We start from the raw sequence: 25,381 nt of genomic DNA on the forward strand, positions 1-25,381 counted from the left end.
GGTCTGGGTCACCTATATATTAGGACAAGTACTAAGGGTGCACTGTGTAGCCGTGTCTAGGCCCCCCATATATTAGGACAAATACTAAGGGTGCACTGTGTAGCCATGTCTAGGTCCCCTATAATTTAGGACAAGTACTAAGGCTGCACTGTGTAGCCATGTCTGGGTCTCCTATATAGTAGGACTAGTACTAAGGGTGTACTGTGTAGCCATGTCTGGGTCCCCTATATATTAGGACAAGTACTAAGGGTGCACTGTGTAGCCATGTCTGGATCACTATATATTAGGACAAGTACTAAGGGTGCACTGTGTAGCCATGTCTGGGTCCCCTGCATATTAGGACAAGTACTAAGGGTGCACTGTGTAGCCATGTCTGGGTCTCCTATATATTAGGACAAGTACTAAGGGTGCACTGTGTAGCCATGTCTGGGTCTCCTATATAGTAGGACAAGTACTAAGTTTGTACTATGTAGTCATGTCTGGGTGTCCTATATAGTAGGACTAGTACTAAGTTTGTACTATGTAGTCATGTCTGGGTCTCCTATATAGTAGGACTAGTACTAAGGGTGCACTGTATAGCCATGTCTGGGTCCCCTATATATTAGGACAAGTACTAAGGGTGCACTGTGTAGCCATGTCTGGATCACTATATATTAGGACAAGTACTAAGGGTGCACTGTGTAGTCATGTCTGGGTCCCCTATATATTAGGACAAGTACTAAGGGTGCACTGTGTAGTCATGTCTGGGTCCCCTATATATTAGGATAAGTACTAAGGGTGCACTGTGTAGTCATGTCTGGGTCCCCTATATATTAGGACAAGTACTAAGGGTGCACTGTGTAGTCATGTCTGGGTCCCCTATATATTAGGACAAGTACTAAGGGTGCACTGTGTAGCCATGTCTGGGTCCCCTATATATTAGGACAAGTACTAATGGTGCACTGTGTAGCCATGTCTGGATCCCTATATATTAGGACAAATACTAAGGGTGCACTGTGTAGTTGTGCCCAGCCCCCTATATATTAGGACAAGTACTAAGTTGGAACTATGTAGCCATATCTGGGTTCCCTATATATTAGGACAAGTATTAAAGGTGCACTGTGTAGTCATGAGTGGGTCTCCTATATAGTATTAAGGGTGCACTGTGTAGTCATGTCTGGGTGTCCTATATATTAGGACAAGTACTAAAGGTGCACTGTGTAGCCATGTCTGCAAATTAGTTGGGCACCACACTTTCATGAAATCTTTCTAAAAGAAAACCTTTTATTACCCATAGCAACCATAGAATCCTGTCACGATTATTCCTCATCCCACTGAATGATTTTCCCGAGCTTGGATATTTGTATTACCGGTATATAGTTGCAGTTGCTGTCCTTTCTGGAACGGGCTTTCTACTACTATTAGTTGCGGAACTTTTCGTTGTAAACTGAGTATCTTCTATTCATCAAACTAGGTAACCTGTAAGGCTTCGCCCAGAGGTAGCAGAGATTTTTCGCCACATGTTTTGCTACAAATTTGCTTCATAATTTGCATGTCTTGCATAGGGTGTTTGTTGCTGATCTCATGTAAAGGGTGAAATGCACTTTGATAATCTTGCATTTTCACAACTGAATCCACACCAAAAATCTGCTACACATCTGAGCTGCGAGGACCTTCAGTGGCCTGAATCTCTCATACTCTGCTCTGCTGCCAGTTTTGCCTCCCCATTCTAGCCCTTTTTTTTCTTTAGCCAGCTGGTTTTTAAGCAGTTGCTCCTGTTAGTTGGATAGTTTGAGATTAGTAAAGTGACACTTGGTGGTAGAGACCACCCTCCTGACAGTATACTTGTAACAGCCTGCCAAACTAGCAGGAGCGATTGTGATGGGGGGAGGAGCTAGAAGGGGGAAAAAAACCTGGAATCAATGAGTAGGCTATTAAAGTATGCAGTAAGTTTTGCTTGTGAGAGGTCCTCATTAACCTGTAGTAGGTTTTCTACCATGTTTTCAGATCTGTTATATATAAAGTAATTGCTGGTTGTCCTTCTCTGTTGACTCATCAGCATTCCTTGTTAATGCCATCCATCGTGTCTGCGATCTTCTCTGGTTCCTCTCACAACTTCCTTTTATTCTGTTGCTTGGCATAAGTCTTCAACAGCATGTATACAAGTACTTGGGTGAGAATGGAGTAATTAACCAGAGCCAGCATGGGTTTGTAACAAACAAATCATGCCAGACGAATCTAATTTCCTTCTATGACAGAATCACCGACTGGGTTGATCAGGGAAATGCGGTGGATCTAGTATATCTTGACCTTAGTAAAGCATTTGACAAAGTATCTCATTCCATCCTTATTGAAAAAATGACCAAATATGGGATTGACAAGGCAACCGTTAGGTGGATTCACAATTTGCTGAGTGATCATACTTAAGGAGTGGTCATAAATGGCGGCACATCCAAGTGGAAGTATGTGTCAAGTGGGGTACCACAAGGTTCTGTTGGGCCCAGTGTTGTTCAACATTTTTATAAATGATCTAGAGGAGTGTATTGAGCGGAAACTGATCAACGACACAAAGCTAGGAGGGATAGCTAACCCTAGGGAAGAAAGAGGATTCAAAAAGATTTGGACAAGCTTGAAAAGTGGGCTGTGACTAGCAGAATGGTATTTAACAAGGAGAAAATGCAAAGTCCTACATTTGGGCAAGAAAAATGAAAAAAGTACATACAGAATGGGAGGAATTGGGCTAAGCAGTAGCAAATGGGGAAAGGACTTGGGTATACTAATAGATCATAGACTGAACATGAGTCAACAATGTGATACAGCAGCAAAAACGGCAAACACAATTCTGGGATGTATTAAGAGTAGCATAGAGTCTAGATCACATAAGGTAACTATCCCCCACTACTCTTCCTTAGTCAGACCTCATCTGGAATACTGTGTCCAGTTCTGGGCACCCCACTTTAAAAAAGACATAGACAAACTGGAGCAAGTTCAGAGAATAACTACCAGGATAGTGAGCTGTCTGCAAATCATGTCCTATGAGGAACAGTTAAAGGATCTGGGAATGTTTAGCTTGCAAAAAAGAAGACTGAGAGGAGCTTTTATAGCGGACTACAAATATCTGAAGGGCTGTCACAGTGCAAACGGATCAGCCCTATTCTCATCTGCGCAAGGAAAGACTAGAAGCAATGGGATGAAACTGAAAGGGAGAAGACACAGATCAGATATTATACGGTGAGTGATGAATGAGTGGAACAGGTTACCATGGGAGGTGGTGAGTTCTCCTTTGATGGAAGCGTTTAAGCAAAAGCTGGACAGTTATCTGTCTGGGATGATTTACTGAATACTGCACTGAGCAGGGGGAAGGACTAGATGACCCTGGAGGTCCCCTCCATCTCTACCATTCTAGGATTCTACTAACCATGTTCGTCTCGCTCAGGACAAAAAAGGTTATATCCATCATGTAAGTATAAAATACATTGTCCATGAAATGTATAACTTGCTGGTCATAAATCTGAACAGTGACCTACATCTAAAGCCTTCCTCACACAGATGATTTTCTTTTTAACCACGATTAGCGCGGCGCTTTCAGTACTGCACTAATTACTGTATAACGTTCCCATTGTTTCCAATGGGACAGCTTAGACAGCCACACCGCTATTTTCGAGCGGTGTCTTTTTCTATTTTTGAGCGTTTAGCTCTCCTCATCAATGAGGAGGGCTAAAAGCCTGTGTAGGCAAGAGAAAACGTAAGTGAAACATGGCAAAGCGCTGCCATTTTAATCGCGGTGCTTACCGCAACGCGTGTGTGTGTGTGTGTGGGGGGGGGGGGGGGACCTAAGGGTCTGTTTTACACAAAAAGATTGTGTGAATGACGTCAGAGTTTGCTTATGCAGCCTGTTTAGACAGGCAGATACCTCATTGTCAATAACTGATAGGACCGCCCATTTGACTTTTCAGCTCAGAATAAAACACAAGTTTGTCCCATAAAGGAGGGACCATAGACTTTGTCTAATGATATACTTATGGAAACTTGCAGGATCATGGAGGTAAAATCTAACAGCTGCCCCACTAAATTCCACATATATACAGAACTTCCATTGCATTAAAGTACCAAATACTCCTGAGCTTTGCTCATCAAGGTCCGATGTAGGAACCATGTGCAGAATTTTATTATCTTTTTTTTTTTTTTTTTTTTAAACCAATGATCTTTCTTTCCGAAACAGAATAAATATCCTCACCCATCAGTTCAAGATTCCTGAACTGCAGTTTTGCTAAATTGCAAAGTAATTGAGAAGCAAGGAGGTAGATTTATGCTGTATAAGCATGCAGAGTTGCTTGCCACATATGCATGATATTGGGAGAACAGAGGTCCTGCTGCTTGCTCAGCTCCTTCCATAATTTCCATAGTCCTTAGGGTGCCTGCACATGAACTGAATTTCCAGCGCGTTATTTTAGGCACATTATCTGCCCCAGACCGCAGCCAATATACTCCTATGAGGATCCGCAGTTGTCCCCAGACGGACGGATTTGTATCGCGTTTTTTCACGCGCGTGAAAAAATCTGCGACCTGTTCTAATTTGGGTCGGATTCTGTGCGTGAAGCCTCCAATACAAGTGAATGGGTGCGTTTTTTCACGCAGTACATCCGCAGTGCAGCTGCAGATGGAGTCACTGGTTGCTATGACTACAGGAAGTAGGCATGGTAGGAGGCGTCCCAACACACAGCAGAGCTTCACAGGCAAATTTGTAGAGGGAGATAGGTAGTATTTCTTGCCAATGCAGGATGTAAGAATGCAAAATCTGTAGTAATGAATTCCTCTTGTGAATTTTTTTGCAGTGACTGAAATAAAGTCACGCTGGAGAAGCGCCTGAAAAAAGTTACATGGATCAACCATGCCCACAAAGACATCTGCTCACCGGGTGAAAGCATGTTGCCAGAATAATTTAACGGTGCTCGCACAAGCAAGAGGGACAAAGCGGCGGAGTCTGGGTGTTGGTTTTTAAGCTGTTTTCCAAGGAATGGGCAGTTCTCTAGGGGTTGGGTTTACAATAAGGGGTGTCTGCTGGTTTTTCTGCGCGGTTTTTTTCGGCAACAAATCCGCGTATATCCGCGCGTGATTTTTCACGCATCCGCACCTATCCGCAAGCACATTTAGGTACCATACGCGCGTGAAAATCCGCTAGCGGAATCCGGAACGCTAATGAAGAGAGCTGCGTGCAAGTACGACAGTCTCTTGTTCTTCGTATTTCCAGTAATTCTCATTTTAGATTGTTGGTACTCCTTGGGTATTTATAATGTGGTCGTATTGCTTTTCACACAGTATTGGATATTGTTAGGAAATGGATTATAGAGCTACTTGTCATCTCAAGACTATACATTATTGTCATGGCTTCATTTTATAATGAAATGCTGACTGATCCAAAAATTGGGTGCACCCATTGACTTTAGGTTAATTGAAGCACTGCCTTGCTCTTTGCTCTTTGATATTTTTGATGACTGGGATATTGTTGCATACTGAACTATTCTTGCAGCCAAAAATGACAGAGACCCATATAGGGCTCCATTCCCACTTGCATAAGTGAGTTATATGTAAAGTTGCCAGTAGAGACAAGCCAGATGAACCTGCTGATTACAGTGGGAACAGTAGACAAGGGAAAAAAGGATCAGGCATGTTGGATTTCAGCATGCCCGATCCTTTGTTCCCAGCGGAGATAAGGATTTGGCAAAAGCTTATTCAACTCTCCCCATTGAAAAAAACATGAGCGCTTGTCGGACCATGTCATTTATTATGTCACCTATAAATTGCCATTTTAGCACTGTTTTAGAGAGCATTTTCATTTCATTGCAGGTAGGAAAATACTACTTGAAACTTGCAGAAGAGCAGGACGAAGAAGTCAACAGCTGTGCTGCAGTAGACTGGCTTACCCAAGCTGCCAAGCAAGGTCGAAGGGACGCGGTGAAGATTCTGCGGAGATGTTTGGCAGACAGAAGAGGTGATCTTACACTGCATTCTGAGATCATGTTGGACGCTAGTTTTTTCTTCTCTAATTGTTTTATTATAAGTAATAGATCATAAAAATGTGTGGGGGATCTTTCCCTGTCAGCTGATGCATGTTGTTTTATGATAGCCTGTGTCTGCTACTTCACAACATACTACAGGCTGCCGTAAGTAGCCTGTATTCTGCTGGAGGACTTGCAGTGCGGCAAAATAAATTTCTCCATCTTTATCAATTCTCTCAATCCTAAGCATACCATTTAATACTATTTTTGTGGGATGCTGTTCATAGTGGTAATATTATACCACCCTCTGCCTATGTTCCAGGTATCACAAATGAGAATGAGAACGAGGTGAAGAAACTCTCCTCTGAGACTGACCTGGAGAGGGCCGTAAGGAAGGCTGCCTTGGTCATGTACTGGAAGCTAAACCCCAAGAAGAAGAAGCACCTGTCTGTATCTGAGCTCCTGGAGAATGTCGGCCAGGTTAATGCTGAAGGTTAGTGAAGAGATATACTAAGAGTCAGTCTATAAATGAATGAAACTAAGGTCGTGCAGGCGTGTGGCTGCTCCATTCATTTCAATGAGAGTCCGAAGATTGTAGAGCGCTTGAACTCAGCCATCTTTGGCACGCTTATTAAAGTGACTGGAGCAGTGGCGCACCTGCATGACTGCCGCTTCATTCACTTGGGGACCGGTCTCGGGATTGGTAGAAGTCATAGCTGTTAGACCCCCACCAATTAACTAGTTTTTCCCTATCGCATGGATAAGGGAAATGGCTTGTTCCACCTGAAATGCCCCGCAGATCTGGCAGAAAATCCGTAACAAAATAGTTGGATTGTATGAAGGATGTGCCAGATCTGGCAGTTCTGGTATTTTGGTTGTTTGGCTCCAATGATGAAGCCAAATAATGGAAATTGCCTGGATCCCCAGCGCAGATATGAATGGAACTTTTAGTATACAGTTTGGGTTTAGCTGATCATGACTTCTCAATTTCTTTGGTTTTTCAGATGGGGAAAAAACGCCTGGACCCATCCCTAAAGCAGCCCAGAAGGAGCGCCGGGTACTAGAACGCCTAGTTAGCAGTGAATGTGAGTATTGCTGTTTGGGTATTTACACCTTGCCATTATCATGTAGTCCTATGTTAGGACAAATGGTGTGCCCTCTGAGGATTGGACCCTCTAATAACATATCCTCCAGACAGGGTCCCCATTTATTAAGGCAGAAAGCAGATTTGTAAAGCAGCTCTGACAAAAAAAGATTCTGCTTAACTAGCAAATTTCCATTCGCCTTATTTTTCTGAAGGAGATGGGAAAAAACCCCCATTTACACAGGGTAACTGTCGGCAAACTATGCTTGACACTTGTCCCCGCATGTACTCACTCCCGTGCTGTTGCACAGGAGCGGGTATCGTTGGCTCGCAGCGGGGCGGCTGAAGGAGATTTCTCTTCTCGCTCGCCCTCTTCCCTCTCCATTGACTTAAAGGGGTTCTGTCATTACAATCTGTATTTTTTTTCTCCAGTAAATCTGCCCCGCTGGCACAACCTGTGGTAAATAACACATATAAAACGTTTTTTTCAGAAGTAGTACTTACCTAGGCTTCATTTTTCACCTCCATGCTCTGTTTACATCTTCAGCCCCTCCTGCTAGGAGGTCATCTCCCAGCACCCCTTGCTGTGCTGACCACTTCCGCCCTCACAAAGCTACTTCCGCCCATCCAGTGCAGTGAATAGTCCTGCCTGCAGTCTACCAAAATCTGCTAGTGTTTCTCCCTGGGTCTCTGAACACCCAGAGTTTCCCAAGGGCCTCCAGATCTTCCCTGCAATCTCACAGTAGCCACTCACTGTAGTCACTCACTGCAGTCACTCACAGTAGTCACTCCACATGGTAAAAACAGGAATATTCCCCATGCAATGTATTGTATGAGTGTATGTATATATACATTTATCTATGCGTATATGTATCAAGATGTGTGTGTATAGATATATGTATGTATGTGTGTGTGTGTGTGTGTGTATGTATATATATATATATATATATATATATATATATATATACACATACATACACACACACACACATATAATATGTATAGTAATATATCTACACACTGCATAGGACATGTACGTTCCACGCTTACACCCATGTGCGGCTGCCCTCAGAGAGACAAAAAAGTGCACAAAAGTGTGCGCAACTGCACTTACATCTGTGTAAAGCTGGTCCTATTGTATGTATATATGTATGTCCTGTTGTACCGCCTCTAGCTTGGATACAAGATGTGATACAGGCAGGCATGGAGGCTCTAGTACCCTGTTGTACCACCTCTAGCTTGGATACAAGATGTGATACGGGCGGGCATGCAGGCTCTAGTACCCTGTTGTACCGCCTCTAGCTTGGATACAAGATGTGATACAGGCAGGCATGAAGGCTCTAGTATCCCGTTGTACCACCTCTAGCTTGGATACAAGATGTGATACGGGTGGACATGGAGGCTCTAGTACCCTGTTGTACCACCTCTAGCTTGGATTCAAAATGCGAAACGGACGGGCATGGACGTTCTAGGACCCTGTTGTATCGCCTCTAGCTTGGATACAAGATGTGATATGGGTGGGCACGCTGCCACTTGGGATGCATTATGCATTGACACTTGGGGGTCAGGATAACAGCATGCTGACAATAGAGGGCAATGTATAGCTTTATGTCTTTGGTGATGTTAAATTCATTCTCTGTGGCTGATTTTACACAAGTGAGCACTATATCAGCCCGAGAAACTCAAACCAATATCTCGCATGGCAAATATGCGAGTGTGTCTGCCAGTGCAGTGCGCCTTGTAAGAACAATGCCTTGTGATGTGCGTATGTGTGTATCATATATATACACATACATACATACATACAAACAAACACACACACCGCTGTAGGAGCAACTGTAAGAAACAAAATAAATGGTGGGAATACGGCGGCCGCCTGATCTTTCACGCACATAGTATTCATAGGGGAGGTCCTATATGTTCTCGGTCAAGTATTAACGAGAGAGAAACCACAGTAATCATAGGCTTAGTTTTGTCCCAATATACGGCCGTGACAATCATGGCCGCATAAGGGAAGAAAATTACATTCGCCTGAAACCGCCATATACACACACACAGACAAATAAAGCTAGATAGATATATGTGTGTATATACACATAAACATATAGATGAATAGACGCGGATGGATAGACGGGCAGACGCAGACGGATAAATGCAGACGGATAATTACAGACGGATAGATGGATAAATACAGATGCATAGAGAGATAAATGTAGACGGATAAATACAGACGGATAGACGGATAAATACAGACGGATAGACGGATAAATACAGACGGATAGACGGATAAATACAGACGGATAGACACAGACGGGTAGACAGATACAGATAGCATATTTATGCATATAAATATATATATATATATATATATATATATATATATATATGCATATATGCTTTTTATATATATACTTTTATTTTTATATATATATATATATAAAAAAGCATATATGTGTGTGCATATATATATATGCATATATATATGCATATGCATATATATATATATGCATAAATATATATATATATATGCATATATACATATATATATATATATATGCATATATACATATATATATACATATACATATATATACATATATGCATATATACATATATATATATACATATATATGCATATATACATATATATATATATACATATATGCATGCATATATATATATGCATATATATATGCATATATGCATGCATATATATATATATGCATATATATATATATATATATGCATATATATATATATGCATATATATATATATATGTATATATATATATATATGCATGTATATATATGTATATATGCATATATATATATATATATATATATGCGTATATATATATATGCGTATATATATATGCATGTATATATATATATATGTATATATGCCTATATATATATATGCGTATATATATATATATGCGTATATATATATGCGTATATATATGCGTATATATATATATGCGTATATATATATGCGTATATATATATGCGTATATATATTTATGCATATATATATATGCATATGCGTATATATATATGCGTATATATATATATGCGTATATATATTTATGCATATATATATGCATATGCATATATATATATATATGCACACACACACATATATATATATGCATATATTTATATATGCACACACACATATATATATATGCATATATTTATATATGCACACACATATATATATGCATATATTTATATATGCACACACATATATGCTTTTTTATATATATACTTTTATTTATATATATATATTTATATAAATAAAATATATATATGCTTATATGCAGAAGCTTGCATTTCCATTGGCTAATAGAAATATATTCTGCCTGACAACAGTGTCAGGGATACATTTCTATTGGCCGAGAGGCAGCAGAAGCTTGCATTTCCATTGGCTAATAGAAATGTATTCTGCCTGACAACAGTGTCAGGGATACATTTCTATTGGCAGAGAGTGTGCACGTGTAACGTGCTCCCAGGCGAGCGCGAGCGCGCCGCAGACTCGCGCATGCGCAGTCGTGTGCCGCGCTCCCAGGCGAGCGCGAGCGCGCCGCAGACTCGCGCATGCGCAGTCGTGTGCCGCTGCCTCGCGCGTGCGCAGTCGTGCCGTTGTCTCGCGCGGCTACCTTCATGCCGCGCTTCCTCACAAGACAATGTACGCACACGTCACTAGTGACGTATGCGTACATTGACCTGAAGGAAGCGGAAGGTAGGCAGTGTACGCTTTTTGACCGGATGGAAGAAAATCGGGTGCTGGAGGTCACGTGACCGAATTGACAAGCGGCTCCAGGAGAAGATTTGGGATAAGAAGAAGAGGTAAGCAGGCTGCCAGGGGAGCAATAGGTAAGTATAAAATTTTTTGTTTTTAATGACAGAACCCCTTTAAAACAACGGCTGTTCAGTACTGAATGGCTGCTGTATTAAGTGAATGGAGAGGGACCGGGAAGCGTGAGGAGAGATATCTCCTCCAGCTGCCCCGCTGTGAAACAATGATACTCGCTCCTGTGCAACAGCACGGGAGTGAGCACATGCGAGGACGAGTGTCGGGCATCGTTTGCCCAACAGTCGTCCTGTGTAAATGGGGCTTAAGCCACTCTGGATTCAGCCAATTGCCTAAGGGCTTATTTACATGGGTGATTAAAAATGCACAAATTCTGTGCATTTGTGAGAAGCACAAAACCCATAAGTTGTACTAACTCATTATTTCCAAAGGGTTACATTTACATGGGCATTTTTCTTCTCACACTAATAATGCAAGACAGAAAAACTGAAGCAGGTCCTATGTTTTTTTTGTTTTTTTTTTTGTGCAAGTCTCGCAGGAGAATGGGACTTGCAATGTGCAGTCTCCCATACATAGCACAGCACATGGATGGGGTGTCCGTGTGCTGTGAGTTGTACCTAACAATCACTATCTGCCCTGTAAATTTGGTATTAAAGTAGTTTTCAGTTTTGGGGGTTTTCCTTAACTCTTGCCCATCACACTATAAGTCTTGGTGGTGATCATGTAAAAAAAAAAACAAAAAAAACTGATTAATAGAGTAAAACCATGTGGCCATTAACTGTGCACAATCACTAAACACTTAACTCCTTAGCAATTACAGGGGCTTTTTTTGCCGGACGGTGGCTGCATCTTAGCCACGTGGTGAATGCTCTGTGGGAACACGCCCATATAGTGTAGATCTAATGTTATATTACACCAGGGGTGCACAACTTAAGTCCGCAAGGCAGCCCAACGGGTCATGTTTTCAGGATTACCTCAGTGTTGCACAGGTGATGTAATTATTGTCGGTGCCTCAGACATTGCCACAGGTGTTCTTACTATAGGATATCCTAAAAACATGACCTGTTGGGTTCCCTGAGGACTGGATTGTGCACCCCTATAATTTTGGCTGCCATCATCCACGATCGGCTCCTGTAGCCTAAACTCAATGGGTATCTTTCATATATCCTGGGATTTGCTCTTTAAACCAGATATCGCCTAGCTTTTTGCCTGAATCAAAGGGTTTCTCCACATTTCTCTGATATCGTTCTAATCCTGGCATACGAAATACATATCACACATTCTTTTCTGTCTGTATTTTGCCTAATAATCTCCCACACGCATTCTCTCTTACATTAACATTTTAGATATTTTTATGTTCTATTTTACTTAAAGGGGATGTGCAAAGAAGGTTTAACTTATCAACCCTGTTCTGGCTACGGGCCTTTGAGTACTAGCATAATGCTAAATATTCAGTCCACCCTTGCATTAAGGAACAGATGGAGTTATCAGCGTTAACTGCCATCACACATCTCCAGGCTTAGCATAGAATTGGTCTTTACTATGTGCTTACATTACTTTCTTCTGTACTTTTCATAGCTAAAAGCTTCATTGCTTTGGATGACTTTGTTGAAATTACAAAAAAATATGCCAAGGGGGTAGTGCCATCAAACTTGATCCTCCACGATGATGACGATGACGAGTTTGCAGGAAAGGGCCCAGAGGAACTGCCTTTCCGACAAAAGGTAAAGCATAGGTTCGAGCTATAAGCAAGATTACAATACAGAAAATACCCCCGCTCTGCAATGTAAAGACTCCGAAGAAAGAACCATGTAGATACATGCCCATGAAAATATTTGTGTATCCCCAAATTGTAGAGGAATTCCAGTTGAAGGGTGTCATTTACTTTCTTCACTGTTGACATTCTTTTATACCCATCTGTGCACATCAGTGACTATTGACATGTGGGTAGTCTGAAATCTATCTACCTTCTCGTTGGTGGCTGCTTTGTACTTCTCCCATACGTGATACCTTTTCAGATTGGCCACTGTGTATAGGCACAAGTACATATTTGCTTGTAATTTGGTCTACTTAAAACTTTTGTTAGGCTTGGTCTTTTATGAATATGGTGTTAATGAAATCAACTGTAAATGTTGCGCTTATAAAGCTTGACCAAGGAGATTCCCTCCCACCCCTTTATATCACTGCTGTATATAGGGAGGGAATAACAATAACATGTATATAGACATTGGACTGATGCCTAGGGATGAGGAGTGGAGGAATACAGATAGCGATGAAAACTTCTGCTTTGAGTGAGGAAGATGGTGGAGGAAACCCAATGTGCCAAAGAGTGCAAATGGAGTTGTTAATTTTTTATTTTTTTTATATACCCAAAAAGTGTCAAACGGAAGCCCATACAATGGCAATGAATTATATTGTGCTGAAAATTTGATGCTAGCCAACTGTTATGTTTAGAGTCAACTAATCTTACGTGTAAGTTAATGTGACACTCTGGTTTCGGGAAAAAATTCTGTCCCGGGACCAGAAGAGAAATTTATTACCTGCAGTTATTCTCTGCCATTCCTCCTAGTTCTAGTTCCCATTTTAACCCCTTGGTGACGGCCCCATCGGGATTCTATGTCCTGGCCTGCTTGGCTTTATTCCTAGAGGACGTAGAAATATGCATCCTCTAGGAATAAAGGCCCTGCGGGCTCAGAACGTGATAGCTCCATGCTGCCGGTTACCGGAGGTAGCCGACAGCATGGAGCTGTCATCCAGGGCCGTGGGACCCCACCCCCGGTAACGCGATCGCCGGTATCCATTGGATACTGGCGATCGCGTTAAAGTCAATGTAAAGTAAAAAATTAAGATTTCAGCTCCCCTTACGGATCGGATCCGTAAGGGGAGCTGAGAGTACTCACCCCCGGGCCTCCGCGCCGTCCGGCCTCTTCAGTCTTCTCCCCGGCCCAGCCACTAGCGTCTGCACTTGCGCGCCAGACGCATTATGTCACGCGCATGCGCAGAGAGCCGGGAGGCCCGGGAAATATAAAAACTCCCTGCTCCCGTCTAGTATGAGTAGCCAGGAGCCGCTGTATGTGGTTCCCGGTCACATGATCGCTGCTATCCAATGGATAGCAGCGATCATGTAAAAATTAAAAAAAAAAAGTTAGAGTGTAAAAAAAAAAACAAAAAAAAAACAAACAATGAAAAGTTTGTTTCATCTCCCCTCATGAATCATATGAGGGGAGATGAAATTAGGTACCGTAAGCCCCCAGATTTATCCGCGGACCTTGCCCGGCTTCTGCGCACGCGCCCGTTGCCAAAATGGTGGACGCAGGCGCAAAAGCTGCAGATTGGCGCGGTAATTTAAAGTCGGAAAATAAAGTGTTCCTCAAAATGTTGATAATTAATGTTAAATTTGTACGTCTCCTAAATGGTTAAAAAAACAAAACAAAAGTTTTTCAAACGTGCGTCCAGAATAAAGTGAAAAGATGGAAATATATATCTGAGCAAAACTTTATACAGTATGTTTGCACATATTTGAGATATTACAGTTGAAAATGTAAATAAATGACAATTCTTTTCAAAATTTTCCCATTTTTGGCATTTTTAATAAATATACAGAAATTCTATGGGTCTATTTTTACCACCCAAATGAAGTACAACATGTGGCGAAAAAACAATGTCAGAATCACTTAGATATGCAAAGCCTTTACGGAGTTATGCTATGTTAAGTGACACATGTCAGATTTCCAAAATTTGCCTCCGTCACTAAGGCGCAAACAGGCTTCGTCACTAAGGGGTTAATCTTTCCAAAATGACCAGTGCAATCTTCAGACTACCGAATCCCCAAAATGCATTGGTATGTTAGACTTCCAGTGCACTGTACCTGCTCCATGATTGGCCAGACCTGCTCACATGATCAGAGCTAGCCATACAGAGGGCAATACATAGTGTGCATTATGTAGTTAGAAAAGTACAGTTGAAAACAGGGCCTGGAACTGGCCATTCAGAAGGGTGGCATAGAATAATTGCAGGTAATATACCCCCTCCAGTCCTGGGACAGAATTTTAGTTCTGAATCCAGAGGGTAGCTTTAAGTTGTATTGAATTAATAACCTCATTTGCTTACATTCGGCTTTGACCATTTTATCTGTTTCTCCAGGTTGTGAAGTATCCACTACACGTCATCATGGAGTTCAAAGAATATCTTATAGACATCGCCTCCAAGGCTGGGATGCACTGGCTGTCCACCATTATGCCTACACATCACATCAATGCACTCATCTTTTTCTTCATCATCAGTAACCTCACCATAGACTTTTTTGCCTTCTTTATCCCTCTGGTCATCTTCTACTTGTCCTTCATTTCGATGATAATTTGCACTCTCAAAGTTTTCCAGGATAGTAAAGCTTGGGAGAACTTTCGCACCCTCACGGATCTACTACTTCGCTTTGAGCCGAACCTGGACGTTGAGCAAGCTGAAGTGAACTTTGGTTGGAACCACCTTGAACCCTATATATATTTCTTGGTCTCTGTATTTTTTGTCATCTTCTCATTTCCTATATCAGACAGGCACTGGATTCCCTGCTCAGAGTTGGCGATCATATCCATCTTCTTTACAATTACCAGCTACTTGAGTTTGAGCACAAGTGCAGAGCCTTACACTCGGAGAGCTCTAATGACTGAAATTGTTGCTGGAGCACTCACCTTTGTAGGTCTGTTGCCAGATTCCATGCCCTATGTCCATTTACTTAGCAAAACCTTCTTCACTGTGCCAGTGGGACATTTTATTGTGTTCCACATAAGTGTACCTTGCATATTCTTTATTTACTTATTTTACCTTTTCTTCAGGATGGCACAATTGAGGAATTTCAAAGGTATCTATTGTTATCTTGTTCCATACCTGGTTTGCTTCATGTGGTGCGAGCTTTCCGTTGTGATTCTTCGGGAGTCTACCGCCATTGGACTTATCCGTGCCTCCGTTGGCTACTTTCTCTTTCTTTTTGCACTTCCCATTCTCCTAGTGGGCATTGCAGTCATGTGCGTTGTCCATTTCATGAAGTGGTTTTGGACTTTAGAACTTATCAAGATTGTGGTGACCCTTGTTTTGTGCACCATTCCACTGGCTCTTCGTTGGTGGTCCAAAGCCAACTACTCGGTGGTGGAAATGTTTAAATCTCTTACTAAAAGCTCCATTGTGAAGCTGATCTTAGTATGGATCACTGCTATTGTCATGTTTTGTTGGGTATACGTCTACCGTTCGGAAGGAATGAAGGTGTACAACTCCACATTAACCTGGCAACAGTATAGCTTTTTATGTGGTCCAAGGGCTTGGAAAGAGACCAACATGGCAAGGACTCAAATTATATGCAGCCATTTGGAAGGCCATAGGGTGACCTGGACAGGGAGATTCAAGTATGTCCGTGTCACAGAAATCGACAACAGTGCGGAGTCTGCCGTGAATATGCTTCCTCTTTATGTTGGAGACTGGATGAGGTGCTTGTATGGCGAAACCTACCCACTTTGTGATCCCCAGAATGTTACCATGGTAGAAGAGGAGCTTTGCCGCCTCAAGTTCTTGTCCAAACATGCATGCCATATGAAGAAATTCGACAGGTACAAATTTGAAATTTCAGTCGGTATGCCTTTAAATGGTAAGAATGGAAACAGGACACTTGAAGAAGATGATGTCACAAAAGATATTGTGCTGAAAGCAAGCAATGAGTTCAAAATGGTGCTGTTAAATTTACGGCAGGGGAGCATGATAGAATTTAGCACCATCCTAGAAGGACGTTTAGGCAGCAAATGGCCGGTGTTCGAGCTCAAAGCTATCAGCTGCTTGAATTGCCTGACCCAACTGACTCCTGCCTCCAGGCATGTCAAGATAGAACAGGACTGGAGACGCAACGTCCATGTAGCCGTCAAATTTGCCTTTGACTTTTTCTTTTCCCCTTTCCTCTCTGCTATGTGAAAATGTCACTAATGTTTTGATGATCTCCAAATACCGAAACCAAAGAGAGAGGTCCTCTTGTAGCTGGGACTTCTGCACCTTGCCGTATGCCTTCACACAAGGGGTCATATTAAGAAGTAATAGTGCAGTGAGAAACCGTTGGTGTTACCCTAGGCAACAAATTAAAGGCTTTCATTTAACAACCTACACTTGTTGATTGGTTGCCGTAGAAAACCTCACTGCACTTCTTTGCACTAGTTTTATTCATGGCTGCATTTAAGTGTTCCGTTTTAACATCCGTTTGTTACATTCAGTGTATGGGCTCAAAGCGGCCCTACAATTTTGGGGCAAAATTCTATGCTGGGGCAACAGGGTATATTATCTGTACTTGTTCTCTGCTGGCTCTCCTATTTGCCCTATTTTCATCCATCCAAGATGGTTCCAGCAATCTTCTAACTACCCAATGCACATTGTGTACTGCTCTTTGATTGGCCAGTGCTAATCATATGAACAGCTCTGGCCAATCTGAGAGCATGTGTAGTGCATTAGTAGTCTAACACTACCAATGCACTGTCGAGATTAGGCAGTCTGAAGATTGTGTTGGCTATCATGTATAGCGATAAGCGGTGCCCGGAATCCGCATATCGGAGGGATGGCAGAGAACTATGGTAGGTAAATATACACCCCTCCGATTCTTGGACAAAGTTTTGTCCCAAAGCTGGAGGGGCGCTTTAATTTGAATTGCTTCATGTTTCTCACAGTTTAGGTTGGAAGAACTATGGACGCTTACTTACCAATATAATATAATCTGTCCACAGAACTAAAAGATTCTATACAGTGTACAAAAACACAGTTATGTTTTCTGTTAACTGTCAACGATCTTGTATTATATTATATGTCTCTGATGAGCAGAACATGGTCATGTCCTGCTGTGAACAAATTGGGTCTGTTTGGCACATTAAACACTTTTAAGGGGCTGTCCAGTGTCAGGGTCTCCTTTTTGTATTTTTTATTACTGCTTTTTTAGGAGGGACAGTGCCTCTCTTCTTTATGGGTTATTTCTAGTATCACAGTGCATCCCCTTTTAAGCTAATGGATAGCCCATGAACAAAAATTATAACTAAAGGTGTTGTCCAAGGAAAATAAGTTTTTGGTTTGTTTTTTTTTTTTAACACAAACGCAGAATTGCTTATTAACCATATATGCAAGAATTAACATTTTGGATATTTGTGTTAATGGCCAATAACATTTTTTAGCTGCAGCTCATTTACTGTCCATTGATTTTGTCTGCAGCCTTCACATTCGGGCAGTTGCAATGTCATCGCTGCTGAAGAGGGACTGAGACTTTCAGCACGGTGGATTTTCTAGATAAGTATTATATTAGGCCACCCCCTGCTGTCTGCCAAATTCAGAAATGCCCAAGACAATGCTTTATAACTGACGTTCTTTACAGGATATACATCCAGCAGAGTATTATACATCAGGATTAAAGGGAATCTGTCTGTTCTAATATGTAGAACAAACTGCAGGCATCATGTTATAGACCAGGAGGAGCTGAGCGGACTGATGCCTGCATTCAAGTAGTCCAGTGGGCGGAGCTATCAGTGATTGACAGATCTGTTTGAGTGTACATACAGAGTTAGCTGTCAGTCACTGGTAAGGCCGCTCATTGGACTACTTTGCTCAGAATGAGCTCAGATATAAACTAGTAAAAAAAAATAATACAAGTTATAATGAAACTTTCCCCATAAAACTATATATCAGGCTGCTCAGCTCCTGCTGCTTTGTAACATCATGCCTGCAGTTTGTTCTACATGTTGGAGCTGACAGATTCCCCTTGAGCAACCACTATCGCTACATATTTAAAATTCTATTGTAATAACTTGGGAGTAAGCTTGGTCATGGGATCGCCAAGATGATTGACACACTCGAACACAGTGGAATTGGTTTAAAACTGTCCGCAACCAGCGTTATTTCTTAACACACTGCAAACAAAACTAAATATCGCAATGCAAAAATACGTAAAACCTTCAAAAGTCATAAACTGAAAAGACTCATTCACACGGGTGTAAGCAGTTTCTGGACTTTTGATTTGCAAACACGCAGGGAACCTGCATATTTGCAAATAGGACATGCTATGTATATATATATTTTTTTTTACGGAGATGTGAATGAACCTATTAATAATTAGTAATTATGGGTTCTATTCACTGCTTTCTTAGGCCTATATGAATAAGCTCCAACAGCAACATCCTTCCCTCCTTTGGCCACCTCCTTGTCCGATGCTGTCTGAAGCTCATTGTCAGTAGTACCAAGAATAGTCCCTGGGACCTGAACATGCTGGAGGTCCACTAAATGAATTGGCTGTTCCTGAATATTTACGACTCGAACGGTTACAATCTTCGTATCATTCGCTGTAGAATCGCCTTCCGGGCTTCAGCTTCCAACTGAAGTATTGTAGGATGTAACTATTCCATCTGAACATAACTGTGTCAATCACGTCTCCTTCACGTTGCACCATAGAGCAGCCATCTTCATCTGCACGACCCTGTCTTCATCTCTGACAAGTCTTTTGTACAAAGTTTTCAGTTGCTGCTGCCCTTTGACTCCCCAATTTAATAGCCGCAGCAGTATGTTTTGGCTGAGTGGCTTTTCCTGTGCTCTTCCATGACGTCTTTTAGCAGTAGAGGCCAGTGGAGTCGGCAGCTTTCCTGTTTCACGTTCCGCTTGCGTTTCCACTAATTCACCCTTCCTTTCAGTTGACCCTTCTTTTTCAGAGCCTGTCTTTCTCTTGTGTTCCCATTTTCCCTTCTTCATGCACTGCTTCACCTACCCCTCTATTTTCTCCATTAGTACCATTAGCATGAAGGAAATCTGCATGCCGTGATATTGCGTTACTTTCCGCACTTTGAACAAACAAGCCGGCATAAAGTTAGGACTAGCCACATTCAAAACTTTTTCTTATGTTTGTGACTTTTCAGGTTCTGTCCGAGGGCATAATCCTCCTAGAAGACTGTATCACAATACTGGCACTCCTTGCCTTTGCTCAGCGGCGTACTACAAGCTTGCAGTTTACCTTTCTGTCTCCTGTAGGTGCAATAGACCTCTTCCTTCTTCCTTAAGAATGGCAATATATCTAGAAGAACTCTTGACTAGAGATGAGCGAGCATTGCCCTTAGCGAGTACCTGCCCGCTCGGAAGAAAAGATTTGGCTGCCGGGCAGGGAGCGGCGGGGAGGAACGGAGGGGAGATCTCTCTCTCCCTCTCTCCACCCTGCTCACTGCCGCTACTCACCTGTCACCCACGACGGCAGCCGAACCTTTTCTTCCGAGCGGGCAGGTACTCGCTAAGGACAATGCTCGATCGAGCAATTGTCCTTAGTGAGTATGCTCGCTCATCTCTACTCTTGACCCTTTCTGATCCTGATCTAGACTAAGGGCCCTGTTACACGGCACGAGAAATAGTTTGAGGGAGTAAATGACTCATTTGCTTTCAAACGATGACTGTTTACATGTGTAGATCATTGTTCAAATTTCTCGTCATTTCGGTCACTTGTTTCTCTGTCATGGGTAGTGTATAAACTGGACGATTAATTGCTCAGACCATGTACTTATTTGCAACTCCTTCAGCCTTTTGATCAATGGACAATCTGGTGCACATTTCTCCCTCTCCTTAGTAGCTCCCATCCACCCGAATAGGACTGAGCTGCAATACCAGACACAGCCTCTACAAAATGTACAGCGCTGTACCTGGTAAACAATGAAGAGGCTGTAGCATCTTCCCACGCACTTCAGTGAGCTTATAGGAAGCAGTGCAAGTAGTCAGACACCCACCAATTTTGATATCAATGGCCTAGCCTAAAGATAGGTCATTAATAATAAAGTCCTGCAAACCCCTCTTTCTATGGTGACTACAGAATACGTTGGGTACTTAACCACTCGCTGCTCCACCATAATATGATGTCCTACTGGATGAAGACTGATTTGTGTATTTGCTGCCATTGTATGTCATGATGTCTTATGTACATGGCTTCCTCTGTATTTAGCAATATGTCCTTGCATACCATTCACTCTCCTTGTGTCACCCACTCGTATATACGCTTCACTCCGTGAACTTCCAGAAGATGATGCCTTATACTGTACATTAAAGTTTGTCAGTCTTTCCCACTTGGTCTTTGTTCGGTGTATATTTCTTTCTTGCTACATGTCGCCATAAATGTGTGCAGTGTGCTGCTGCTGTAAACCTTGTGTGTCCTACCCAGGAGTGAATCCAACAGGCAGGAGGAGTATGGGGCCGCCTTCACACACAACGTTTTCACTGGGGACCTTCCACAGCATAGAGCCAGTAGCAAGTAAGCCACAAAGCCGAGGTGGCAAATTCCACACCTCAACGTATTTTTGCCATGAATGCTACTTCCAAAAAAAGTCCACATTTGTGGGTTTTATTTAAAAAAAAAAAAATAAATTATTAACCCAGTTTTTGGCATGAATTTGTACGCAGACTTTTCCCTGTCAATGGGCAAAATCCACTTGCGGAATTCTGATGCAGAAACTGAAAAAATGACGTCCCTTTATTTTCTGCATTGTTTCTACATCGGAATTCTACACGTGGATTTTGCCCCTTGACGGCAAATTCCGTGTGAAGATCCGTGCCAAAAACGTGGAATTTGACACTTTTTTTAAAGGTGGAATTCACGTGGAAAATTCCACATTGTATTCCACTGTGTAAACAAAATGCTCAATTTTTGTGCTATACAAGAGTGAGTGAAAACACAGAATTATGAAACACGTGCTTTTCAATGGTTTCTTTCACATTTGCGATGTTTTTACTCGTGTGATGTTACGTGATAGAAAAAAATCACTGCCATGTCCTATCTGTCTGTTTGAGCTTTTTTTAATTTTTTTTTTCACCTCCCATGTTTCCCTATGGAGCCTCCTTTTTATTGCATTGCAAAGCATGAATTTTCATGCGATGCGTTTTTAACATTAGAAAGTCCTATTGCCTTCTGCGCTAAAAAGTAGCAGAGAAACCCTGTGAGAAAGCGGCAGCAATATTGATGTTTTTGCAAGAAAAAGCAGCACTGACGTTTAAAAAATCGCGGGGAAATAAGATGCGATCGCCAGTGTAACGGAGCCCGAATGCTGTGGGTTTTAACCCTAGGCATTTTAGACATGCTGTGGATTTAGAATCTATAAAGTATCCGCTGTGGATTCGATGCAAATATTTTCCACTCCATGCGAAGGAGATTCTTTTTTTATAAGTCTCTTCCACAGGGCTTGACATGGACATGCACAGTGCGATAAATTTTTTTTTTTTATTATGTATTTATGCCCAATTGCCTGCTCTGTTCGGAGCGGGATGCATTTCGAAACTTTGCCCTCTTGCAATGCCTGTGTTTGGGCAGCGTTTTGATACGGAGCTTATAGAAGGGGCTCCGTACCATATGTACCAAACTGTCTACACACGCTGGTGTGCATGGAGCAATGAAAGTCCATTGTCTTTCTCTGTCTACATTCACTCCGTATCACGTACTGAAAAAACATCCGGGGACATTAGCCCTGAGGCTACATTCCCAAATGCTGCCGATTTTGTTGTGGAAATGCCGCAGCATTTATAGTACAAGCCAAGCGGAGATTTCAGAAATCTTCATATGCTGTGAAAATGTTCCACAACGAATCCGCAGCATGTCTAAAATTCAAGCCTTGAAACACCAAGGGTTAAACCCTGTAGCAGATCCTCCATTATAAATGCGGTCAAATCTGTACCACTTGGGTGCAGATTTTGTGCGTTGTCTGCTGCGGGTGAAAGTGGCCTCATGTCCATTACTGTTGATGGCTGGGGAGGAGCAGAATCTGGAGCTCCCGTAAAGCCTAATGTGGCTTAGAAAACGTACCTACCTTTTCTTTGCAGCTAGCTCCGGTGATGCATAGCCGGGGCCACTATCGGTGTAGTGAGAAGCATTTAAATGTCTTCCAAGTATAGTTTTATGAGGGTTATCTGACACTGCTCCTGCCAGTGGGTGTTGTCATAAGGACATTTACATAGCTCTGTAATACCATCCAGATTAAAAAAAAAAAAAAAATCAAAAGCTGCCAAAAATGTTAAAGTTGCTGGCAAATAAATGTGTAATTCTAGCCCACGGGGCCACAACATTCTACCCACAATGCTATTCTACGGGGCGCCAATCATCTGGACACAGAAATATCTATGCGCTGCTACTTGCATGTAGTTTCCATGTCGGGGTAAAAAGGAGTGATACATAGCAATACAGCAGAAATGGACAAGTACTAAGGGTGCACTGTGTAGCCATGTCTGGGCCCCCTATATATTAGGACAAGTATCGCGTGTGCACTGTGTAGTCATGTCTGGGTCCCCTATATATTAGAACAAATACTAAGGGTGCACTGTGTAGCCATGTCTGGGTCTCCTATATATTAGGACAAGTACTAAGGGTGCACTGTGTAGTCGTTTCTGGGTCCCCTATATATTAGGAGAAGTACTAAGGGTGCCCTGTGTAGTCATGTCTAGATCCACTATATATCAGGACACATACTAAGGGTGCACTGTGTAGCCATGTCTGGGTCCCTATATCATGAGGACAAGTAATAAGGGTGCATGGTGTAGCCATGTGTGGGTCCCCCTATTTATTAGGACAAGTATCGAGTGTGCACTGTGTAGCCATGTCTGGGTCCCCTATATATTAGGACAAGTACAAAGGGTGCACTGTGTCACTGTGCCTGGCCCCTATATATTAGGACAAGTACTAAAGGTGCACTGTGTAGCCATGTCTGGGTCCCCTATATATTAGGACAAGTACTAAGGGTGCACTGTGTCGCTGTGCCTGGCCCCCTATATATTGGGACAAGTACTAAGGGTCCAGTGTGTAGCCATGTCTGGGTCCCCCTATGTATTAGGACAAGTATCGCGTGTGCACTGTGTAGTCATGTCTGGGTCCCCTATATATTAGGACAAGTACTAAGGGTGCACTGTGTAGTTGTGCCCAGCCCCCCATATATTAGGACAAATACTAAGGGTGCACTGTGTAGTCGTGTCTGGGTCCCCTATATATTAGGACAAGTATTAAGGGTGCCCTGTGTAGCCATGTCTAGACCCACTATATATTAGGACAAGTACTAAGGAAGCATTATGTAGTCATGTCTAGATCCACTATATATTAGGACACGTACTAAGGGTGCACTGTGTAGCCATGTCTGGGTCCTTATAATATGATAAGTACTAAGGGTGCACTGTGTAGCCATGTCTGGGTCCCCTATATACAAGGACAAGTACTAAGGGTGCACTGTGTAGCCATGTCTGGGTCCCTATAATATGATGACAAGTACTAAGGGTGCACTGTGTAGCCATGTCTGGGTCCCTATATCGTGAGGACAAGTAATAAGGGTGCATGGTGTAGCCATGTGTGGGTCCCTATATCATGAGGACAAGTAATAAGGGTGCATGGTGTAGCCATGTGTGGGTCCACCTATTTATTAGGACAAGTATCGAGTGTGCACTGTGTAGCCATGTCTGGGTCCTTATAATATGATAAGTACTAAGGGTGCACTGTGTAGTCATGTCTGGGTCCCTATAATATGATGACAAGTACTAAGGGTGCACTGTGTAGCCATGTCTGGGTCCCTATATCATGAGGACAAGTAATAAGGGTGCATGGTGTAGCCATATGTGGGTCCACCTATTTATTAGGACAAGTATCGAGTGTGCACTGTGTAGCCATGTCTGGGTCCCCCTATGTATTTGGACAATTACTGAGGGTGCACTGTGTAACCATGTCTGGGTCCCCCTATGTATTTGGACCATTACTGAGGGTGCACTGTGTAGTCATGTCTGCGTCCCCCATAAATTCTTCACCGCATGTCCATTTCCAGTGATTTTTCTGCAGTGTGAGATTTTAAAAATCTCATTTCCTCTGCTGCTGTTGTAAATACCGCAGATTTTCTATGCAGATGATCCACACAGAAAATCCACAGCAATCTTTTCTGTGTGGACATATTTTAAAAGCTATGGACACTTTTGCTTACATTTTTGTACATTTGTGCATTTTCACATAAAAATCATTTTTATAATTGATTACAAATTTTTAAAGGGCCACCCTGGTGAAAACGCATTTTTCCATGTGTGACCCCCTGCGCCCTGGCTTGCCTGTCACATTCTGGTGGTCTCCTTTATGTATTCCAGCGACTTCCATAAAGTGAGATTTTTTACTTTCACTTTCAATCTATCCCATGATGCATCAGCACAAAATTAGTTGAGGCGATATTATTTCTGCCTGCTGGGTGGACAGTTTAATCATCATTACCGTCTATATTCACCTAAATAAGCTACAGCCCAAAAGTATACAGTCAAAAGGATGAGCTGTGATCACCTCTATTATAACTGTGTGACAGGAGTTGTGTGATCATCATCAGTAACTGTGACAGGAGTGTCTGTGTCCACCATTTAGGCAATTTCTGTGGTAGATTCATGTAATAGCATCACACAGATTGAGAATCTGACTAGAAAATGAATTCTTGACCTGCCAAGTAGATCTGAGCTTTTCAATCCTGAGATCACGTG

At 42.2% G+C, this 25,381-nt stretch overlaps 1 protein-coding gene across 3 annotated transcripts in view; it reads left to right on the top strand.

Moving 5' to 3' along the window:
- WFS1 (wolframin ER transmembrane glycoprotein) overlaps positions 1 to 20,973 on the top strand; it is a 35,239-nt gene extending 14,266 nt beyond the window's left edge. For all 3 annotated transcript variants that reach the window (XM_066573306.1, XM_066573304.1, XM_066573305.1), the window contains exons 4-8: positions 5,827 to 5,971; positions 6,301 to 6,471; positions 6,983 to 7,063; positions 12,455 to 12,600; positions 15,020 to 20,973. In XM_066573306.1, the coding sequence (XP_066429403.1) occupies positions 5,827 to 5,971; positions 6,301 to 6,471; positions 6,983 to 7,063; positions 12,455 to 12,600; positions 15,020 to 16,828 (2,352 nt within the window). In that variant the 3' untranslated portion in view covers positions 16,829 to 20,973. The remainder of the gene's footprint in view (positions 1 to 5,826; positions 5,972 to 6,300; positions 6,472 to 6,982; positions 7,064 to 12,454; positions 12,601 to 15,019) is intronic.
- The last annotated feature ends 4,408 nt before the right edge of the window (positions 20,974 to 25,381 follow it).

This window comes from Eleutherodactylus coqui, chromosome 7 (assembly GCF_035609145.1).
Source record: "Eleutherodactylus coqui strain aEleCoq1 chromosome 7, aEleCoq1.hap1, whole genome shotgun sequence".
NCBI lineage: Eukaryota > Metazoa > Chordata > Amphibia > Anura > Eleutherodactylidae > Eleutherodactylus > Eleutherodactylus coqui.